Source organism: Megascapheus bottae, chromosome 2 (genome assembly GCF_031878675.1).
Source record: "Megascapheus bottae isolate mThoBot1 chromosome 2, mThoBot2.hap1, whole genome shotgun sequence".
NCBI classification, from domain to species: Eukaryota; Metazoa; Chordata; class Mammalia; order Rodentia; family Geomyidae; genus Megascapheus; species Megascapheus bottae.
This window is the reverse complement of record NC_143510.1, coordinates 1,103,226-1,112,012: the sequence shown is the minus strand read 5'-3', so window position 1 is coordinate 1,112,012 and position 8,787 is coordinate 1,103,226. Positions and strand designations below refer to the sequence as shown.

Sequence of the window (8,787 nt, the reverse complement as noted above, 5' to 3'; positions counted from 1 at the left end):
GGACCGCCGGGTGCGCGGGCCCAGCCATGTCGACCGAGGAGATAGTGCAGATCCGCCTGGAGGACCGCTGCTTCCCGGTGAGCAAGCGGAAGCTGATCGAGCAGAGCGACTACTTCCGCGCGCTGTACCGCTCGGGCATGCGGGAGGCCCTGGGCGCCGAGGCCGGGGGCCCGGAGGTGCAGCAGCTGCGCGGCCTGAGCGCCCCGGGCCTGCGGCTGGTGCTGGAGTTCATCGACGCGGGCGGCGCCCGCGAGGGCTGGGTCCTGGGCCCGGGGGGCGCGGCGGGCGGCGGCCGGCCGGACGACGCGGAGGAGGACGAGGCCGGGCTGCTGGCCGGCCTGGTGGAGGCCGCCTCCTTCCTGCAGGTCACCCCCCTGCTGCAGTGCCTGCTTTCCCACGTGCGCCTCTCCAACTGCCTGGAGCTCTACCGCCTGGCCCAGGTCTACGGCTTACCCGACCTGCGCGACACCTGCCTGGCCTTCATGGCGGTCCACTTCCACCAGGTGCTGTGCCAGCCTCAGTTTCCTCTCCTGGCCTCTCTCGCCCCGGGGGATGTCGATCTGAAGCAGCAGCTGCGGGATGCCCGGATGAGGGGGACTCCTGTCCTGGTGGCCTTGGGGGACTTCCTGGGGGGGCCCCTGGCCCCGCACCCCTACCAGGGAGAGCCTCCGTCCATGCTGCGGTACGACGAGACGACCGAGCGCTGGTTCCCCCTGGCCAGCAACCTCCCCCCGGGCCTGGTGAACGTCCGGGGCTATGGCGCCGCCATCCTGGACAACTACCTCTTCATCGTGGGGGGCTACCGGGTCACCAGCCAGGAGATCGCGGCTGCGCACTCGTACAACCCCAGCACCAACGAGTGGCTGCCGGTGGCCTCCATGAACCAAAAGAGGTGAGGCTGCGCTCCTCTCTTCTGGGAGTGAGTGAGTGAGTGAGTGTGTGTGTGTGTGTGTGTGTGTGTGTGTGTGTGTGTGTGTGTGTGTGTGTGTGCGCGCGCGCGCGCGCGCTCGTTACCGTCGGGGACTTGAACCCTGGGCCTCTCCGAGCTCTCCGGCCCCGCCCTACTCCTGGAGCCACAGCCCCACTTCGGTTTTCTGGCGGTCAATTGGAGAGAAGAATCTTCGCGGGCTCTCATGCCAGGGCTGGCTTTGAACCGTGATCCTCAGATCTCAGCCTCTGGAGCAGCTCGGATGACAGGCGTGAGCCGCCGCTCCGGGCCCCTGGAAGCACCTGAAGACTCCGTGGTCCTTGTTTCTTGTCTGGGGCCCAAACTTCGCAGGCCAACATTTTTGTTTCCGAGGGGCGTGGGGCATCTTTTTCTAGGATGCCTGGTGTTTGCTGGGAGGTCTGAGAACTCGCCCCCGGGGAGGGCAGTGGCTTATTTCCTTGCAGGACGTGTGTTTAGGAAAGCCAACTTCTTTGCTTCTTCCCCCAGGGAGAGACAGTTGTTGTGATTTCTGAAAAGGAAACTTTAAAAGAAGCTGATGGCCCAGGCCTGTCATTTAATTACTGAGGCGGCTGAGAGCTGAAAGATCGTTGGTTCAAAACCAGCCCGGGCAGAAAAGTCTGAGAGACTCCTTATCTCCAGTCACCCACCAAAAAGCGGAAGTAGAAGTGTGGCTCAAGAAGGTTGCCATCCCTGAGTGTCCAGGACCTGAGTTCAAGCAGAACTGACACACACAAAAAAAGGATTTTAATTTTCAGGGTGTGATGATGAGGATAATAACAGCTTATTACCATTTCATGGCCAGGCGATCATTAGAAAGGACCTCTTCCCCCACTGTGGGACTTGAACTCAAGATCTCATCACATTCCTTTAGCTTCTTCATTTAAGGCTGGTGCTTCACCGCTTAGGCCACCACTCTGCTTCCAGCTTTTTTTTTTTTTTTCTGATTAGCTGGAGATAAAAATGTCTTGGGTTTGTCTGCCTCCCCTGGTTTTGAGCCTGGACCCTCTCTGATTGGCTGGGATTACAGGCATGAGCCACAGCACCTGAAAAGCTTCAGTGAGTTCAGTGAACTCGTGGGTCCCTCAGGCTTAGCGTATGAAGTTCTCAGAGTCCCCTTCTGGCCCCATGCCTCCTCTTCTTTATTTCCCCACCTCCCCGTTTTATTGTTTTGTTTTAGCCATAGTCTTGTATTGCCCAAGCTGCCCTTGAAACACATAATCTTCTTGCCTCTGATGCCTAAAGAAGGCAATGATCTGTACCACTGCATCTGCTTTAGAAGAGCCTTTAACAGCCGGGGGGCGGTGGCTCACGCCTGTAATCCTAGCTACTCAGGAGGCTGAGATCTGAGGATCAAGGTTCAAAACCAGCCCAAGCACAGAAGGACCAATTAACCTCTAGAAAATGGGAAGTGGGGCTTAGCTCAAGGGTAGGGTGGTAGCCTTGAGCTGAAGAGCTCAAGGACAGCATCCAAGCCCAGTTCAAACCCCATGACCCATAAAAAAAATTATAAAATAAAATAAAGACAAGCCTTTAATTTCTTAAAACAAAAGTCAAGTCCTGCGGCCAGGAGTTTGGCCTAGTGATAGAGTGCTTGTCCTGGCAGCATACACGAAGACCTGGGTTCAATTCCTCAGTACCACATACACAGAAAAAAGCCGGAAGTGGTTCTGTGGCTCAAGAGGTAGAGCTGTAGCTTTGAGAAAGCCCAAGGACAGTGCTCAGGTCCTGAATTCAAGGCTCAGGACTGGCAAAAAACAATGAAGTACCTCCTAAACAAGCACAAAGCCCTGAGTTCAAATCATAGTACTACTAAAGGAAAAAGCAAAAGTCAAGTCAAACTTAGCTGAACATCAGTGGTTCATGTCTATAATCCTGGCGACTCTGGAGGTTGGAGTCTGGAGGGTCACCATTCAAGCCCAACCCAAGCAAAGAAACTGGCAGACTCCATTTCAAAAAGAGCAAAAAGTCATGTTAGAGGCGTGGTTCAAATGGTAACAACCAGCCTAGTAAACAAACTAAGATACTGTGGGGCCAGACCTAACATACACACACACACAACACATAACAGGTAACGTCAACATCAAGCTGTTGCTTTTTTTCATTTTCCAATTTTTGATGCCAGTCCGAGGGCTTGAACTCGGGGCTTGGGCACTCAAGTGCTCTACCCCTTTAGCCACAGCACCACTTCCAGTTTTCCGGTGGTTAATTAGAGATAAGAATCTCAGGGACTTTAGTGCCCGGGCTGGCTTTGAACCATGATCCTCAGATCCTAGCTAGGATTACAGGCATGAGCCACTGAGCTTGGCTTGATATTTTTTCATTTAATTTTTCCTCACATTTATTTAATTTAAAATTTCTTCTATGTATAGTTCTCAACTTAGTATGAAAAAATCACTGTGGTAATATTTCCTTCTTTGTGTGTGTGTATGTGTGTGTGTGTGTGTGAGCGAGCATGTGCGCATGCCAACAATGGAGCTTGAACTCATATCCTCATGCCCTCAGTGATGCCTCTACTTCTGGCTTTTTGCTGGTTAACTGCAAATCTTTTAGATTTGTCTGTGGGGCTGGCTTTGAATTGTGATCCTCAGATCTTAGCCTCCTGAGTATGTGACAGGCCTGAGGCCACAGCTGCAAGCCAAGATTCTGAAGTGACCAGTAGGTCAGGTGTGTACTGTGCCATGCAGTGAGCAGTGAGTGCATTCTGCACTAGCTACTGCGGAGGTTGAGATCTGAGGATGGAGATTCAAGCCAGCCCTAGTAGGGCTGTCCATGAGATACTTATCTCCAAATAATTATTTAAAAGCCAGAAGTGGAGCTGTGGCTCAAGTGGTAAAGCACCAGCCTTGAATTAAAAAAGAAATGACTCACATGGTCCAGGAGTTTGGCCTAGTACGCACAAGGACCTAGGTTTGATTCCTAGGTTCCACACACATAGAAAAAAGCCAGAAATGGTGCTGTGGCCGAAGTGGTAAAGCACTAGCTTTGAGAAAGCCCAAGGACAGTGCTCAGGCCCTGAGTCCCTGAGTTCAAGCCCCAGGTCTGGCAAAAAAAAAAAAAAAAAAAGAAAGAAAGAAAGCTCAGGCAGAGCACCCAGGCCCTAAATTAAAATTTCAGGAACCAGCACACATATACACACACGCTTTTTTTTTTTGGTCAGTCATGGGGCTTGAACTCTGGGCCTGACACTGTCCCTGAGCTCTTCAGCCACAGCCCTACTTCCCATTTTCTAGTGATTAATTGGAGATAAGCCTCCCACGGACTTTAGTACTTTAGTGCTCACGCTGGCTTTGAACCACAATCTTCAGATCTCAATTTCCCGAGTAGCTAGGATTACAGGTGGGAGCCACCACGCCCGGCCACACACAACTTTAAACACCAACAAAAAGCAAGACTTTGGTTTTTGTATTTATCTTACAAATCTTACAACTTGTGTACCCCAGGAAGGAGATCCAAAATGAGAGCTGGTGGCAGCTAGCGCTTGTTTACAAGCTTCCTCTCCTTGCTTCCCCGGAGCCACAGACAGGGAGGTCTCCTGCTTAGATTTTAAGGACCATTGGCACCAGAGGAGGTGAGCAGTGTGAACCCGGGACCCCCCCCCAGCCACCGCCACCCCACTGGCAGGAAAAAAAACTGCATGGCTGGTTGGGCTTAGAGAACACAGGTGAGAGGAAAACACTGAAATATAAACATTGTAGCACTTTTGAAAAAGCTTAAACTTGGGGGGTTTTGGTGCCCCTCCTGGGACTTTAAACAGAGTGGGCATAGTGCCTGAGCTTTCCACTCAAGGCTTGTACCCTACCCCTTGAGCACCAGCTCCACTTCTGGCTTTTCGCTGGTTAGTGGGAGATGGAAGCCTCAAAGACTTTCCTGCTTAGGCTGGCTTTGAACTCCTGTCTTCTGACCTTGGCCTCTTGGGTGGCTGGGGTTCCAGGGGCGCATCCTGGTGGTGCACCCAGCCATGGCTGGCGTCGTGGATATTCGTGTCATCTTCATGGTCCCAGCCGACTTGGTGGGCTCTGTGTCCCTTCTTCAGGTCTAACTTCAAACTTGTGGCAGTCAACTCCAAGCTCTACGCCATCGGCGGGCAGGCTGCATGCAACGTGGAGTGCTACAGCCCTGAGCAGGATGCATGGAATTTCGTGGCGCCCTTACCAGATCCTCTGGCTGAGTTCTCCGCGTGTGAGTGTCAGGGGAAGATTTACGTCATTGGAGGATACACCACCCGAGGTGAGCAGGGCCCGACGAAGGTCTGCGCAGTGCTGGTAGCATGGTCTGGGGGCGAGGATGTTGGCAGGAAGGCTCTCCCTCCGGGGAGTGTGTCTCCATGTAGGTCAGGTGGCACAGGTGGCTCACGTCTACAGCCCTGCCTCCTGCGAGGCTGAGATCTGAGGTCTGCAGCTCAAAACAGGCAGGAGAGTCTGTGAGACTCTTATCTCCAATATACACCAGCAAAAAAGCCAAAGTGAAGGAGGAAGGTGTGGCTCAAGTGGTGGAGGACCAGTCAAGTGAAAGAGAGATCTCAGGCCCCTGAGGCTCTGAGTTCAAGGCCCAGTATTGGCGCGCAGGCGCACACACACACACACACACACACACACACACACTTGACATTGTATTTAGGATCTTCATGGTCTTTCCTTCCCTCCTCCCCACTTCCTTTTCTCCTTTTCTCCTTTTCTCTCTCTCTCTCCTCTCTCTCTCTCTCTCTCCTCTCTCTTTCTCCTCTCTCTCTCTCTCTCTCTTCCTTTCTACCAGTCCTGGGGCTTGAACTCAGGGCCTGGGCTGTCTTTGGACACGTTTTTTGCTCTGCCACTTAAACCATGGCATCACTTCTGGCTTTTTCTGTGTATGTGGTACTGAGGAATCGAGCCCAGGGCTTTGTGCATGCTAGGCAAGCAGTAGGCCATGCTCCCACCCCCTCCCCTTTCTTTTTGTGCTGCTTCTGGGTCTTGAATTCAGGGCCTGGCACTGTCCATGAGCTTCTTTTGCTCAGGGCTAGGCCTCTATTACTTGAATCACATCTCTACTTCCAGCTTTTTTTTGTTATTGTTGGTTGTGAGGCTTGAACTCTGGACCTGAGCCCTATCTCTGAGCTCTTCAGCTCAAGGTTAGTGCTCTACCTCTTGAGTCACAGTGCTACTCCCAGCGGTTAATTGGAAATAAGAGTCTTGTGGACTTTTTGTTCAGGGCTGGCTTTGAACTATCTTAGCCCCCTGAGTAGCTAGGATTACGGGCGTAAGTCACTTGCAGCATTTTTTTGAGTGGTTTATTGAAGATAAGGGTCTTTACCAGCTTTCTGTCTGGGCTGGCCTCAAGCCTGGATTCTCAGATCTCAGCCTCCTGAGTAGCCAGGGTTACAGGGTATGAGCCATCAGTCTCTGTCTGTCTTGCTTTCTATTTCTTTTCTAACCCAGAGTCCCTGAGCCCATCTGGTCCATCTCTAGTTTTTCGTTTGTTTGTTTTCACAACTCTGGCTGAACTCTGAGCTCCTGGTTTTTTCTTGATTCTGGTCTCTTGTGTTTTGTGCTTCACAATCCACCGTGGATGTACCTTCTGCCCTGGGGCCACCCAGTGTAATTATGGCCTGAATTCCTTGTTCCCAAGGCCATGGTGATGAGCCAGCACCCATGGATGAGTGCTTTCTAAGAGGGAAGCTAGGACACTGGGAGCCCTGCAGAACAAGCCCTCTGGGTGGGCCTTGTCTCAACACTTCCTTTGTTGTTGGTGGTGGTGGTCGTGGGACTTGAACTCTGGGCCTGGGCCTAGTCCCTGAGATCTTTAGTTCAAGGTACTGCCCTGACCCTTGAGCTACAGCTCCACTTCTGGTTTTCTTGTGGTTAGTTGGAGATAAGAGTCTCACGGACTTTAGTGCTAGTGTCCAGGCTGGCTTTGACCCTCAATCCTTAGATCTTGTGAGTAGCTAGGATTATAGGCGTGAGCCACCTCTCCCGGCTTATCTCAACACTGCTTATGACACTTGGCACAGTCAGCCTCACTGCGTGTGTTTATAAGTATGTGCTGAGACTGGGACTTAGACTCAGGACCAGGGCACTAGCCTTTGGTGTTTTATTTATTTTTTTGCTGTCCTGGAGACTGAACTCAGGGCCTGAGCACTGCCCTTGGACTTTCTCAAGGCTAGTGCTTTACCACTTGAACCACAGCACCACTTCCGACTTTTTCTGTGTATGTGGCACTGAGGAATTGAACTCAGGGCCTGATGCATGCTAGGCAAGCACTCTACCACAAGGCCATGCTTCCAGCCCTAGCCTTTAGCTTTTTCTGGCACCCCACTACGTGTAGGGTGAGCCACACCCTCACTTTGTGCTTTGTTTTGTTTTTCTGCCAGTCCTGGGCTTGAGCTCAGGGCCTGACCACTGTCCTTGGGTTTTCTCAAGGCGGCCACACTATGTATGTATGTGGCACCAAGAAATCGAACCCAGGTCTTCATACATGTTAGGCTAGCACTCAACCACTCGATCACACTCCTGGCCCACTTCTTGCTTTTTAGGTGGATAATTGGTGATACAAGTCTCCTGGATTTTCCTATCCAGGATGGCTTTGCATGGTGGTCCTCGGATCTCAGCCTCCTGAATAGGATTAGAGGCTGAGTCACTGGCGTCCTGCTTCATCCTAACTGTGATAACTTGAACCAAACTGCACACGTGTGCACAGCGCATGCCCACACGTATGTGCATGCACACAAGTGCACACGCAGGACTGAAAGTTAGATTCTTGTCCTACAGACGTCCGTGACTTGAGATTCATTGCCCATGGTTTACGTTTATGACGGTCTCTGCGTGTGCTGGACTTGAACTCGGGGCCTGCTGCCTGGCTCTTTGGTGTTCCCCTCTCGCAGCCGGCACCCTGCGCGTCCACACTGCCGCCCACCTTTCCTGGGTTCCCTGGAGCTGAGGGTCGTGCAGACCTTGCTCCTGGGGCCTGGCGGGTGGGGGCCCGGGGCGGGCGGTCATCCGGGCCTTTGCTCCTGGGGCCTGGCGGGTGGGGGCCCGGGCCCGGGGCGGGCGGTCATCCGGGCCTTTGCTCCTGGGGCCTGGCGGGTGGGGGCCCGGGCCGGGGCGGGCGGTCATCCGGGCCTTTGCTCCTGGGGCCTGGCGGGTGGGGGCCCGGGCCGGGGCGGGCGGTCATCCGGGCCTTTGCTCCTGGGGCCTGGCGGGTGGGGGCCCGGGCCGGGGCGGGCGGTCATCCGGGCCTTTGCTCCTGGGGCCTGGCGGGTGGGGGCCCGGGCCGGGGCGGGCGGTCATCCGGGCCTTTGTGGTTTCAGAGCGGAACATGCACGTCCTGCGGTACTGCCCGGCGGCCGACGCGTGGACGCGCCTGGAGGCGTGCGGCGCGCACGTGCGCAAGCAGCAGATGCTGGCGGTGGGGGCGACCATCTACCTGGTCGGGGGGCTGCGTGCGCGCGCCGGGGCGCGGCCCGGGCCGGGACGCGCTGGCCGTGCGGGCCTACGACACGGCCACGCGGCGCTGGCGCGCCCTCGGGGCGGCCGGCGCCACGTCGGGGCTGAACCTGACGTGCGCGCTGCACAAGGACGGCATCTACGTCCTGAGCCGCGACCTGACGCCGGCCTGCGGCCCCGCGCGCCGCGCGCTCCTCAGGTACGACGTCGTCTCCCGCGCCTGGGAGGCCCTGCGCCGCTTCCCCGCCTTCGGGCGCAACCTGCTGCTCTCCTCGCTCTACCTGCCCGGCCCTGCGCAGACCTGACCGGCCCTGCCCCGGTCCCTGTGAGCTCAGCTCCCTCCCAGCTCTCTCCGTGGAGGCGACGCCCAGGCTCCGGCCCTGGTCCCCTGGGCCCCGCGCGCCAGGCGAGCGCTCCTCCCAC

General features: G+C 55.0%; 1 protein-coding gene across 1 annotated transcript; it reads left to right on the top strand.

Annotated features, from left to right (window-relative positions):
* Nucleotides 1–8,669, top strand: Klhl42 (kelch like family member 42). The gene is given in 4 exon segments (XM_090319159.1): nt 1–892; nt 4,983–5,176; nt 8,229–8,350; nt 8,352–8,669. Coding segments are annotated over 4 exon segments (1,500 nt in total). The 5' UTR covers nt 1–26.
* The last annotated feature ends 118 nt before the right edge of the window (nt 8,670–8,787 follow it).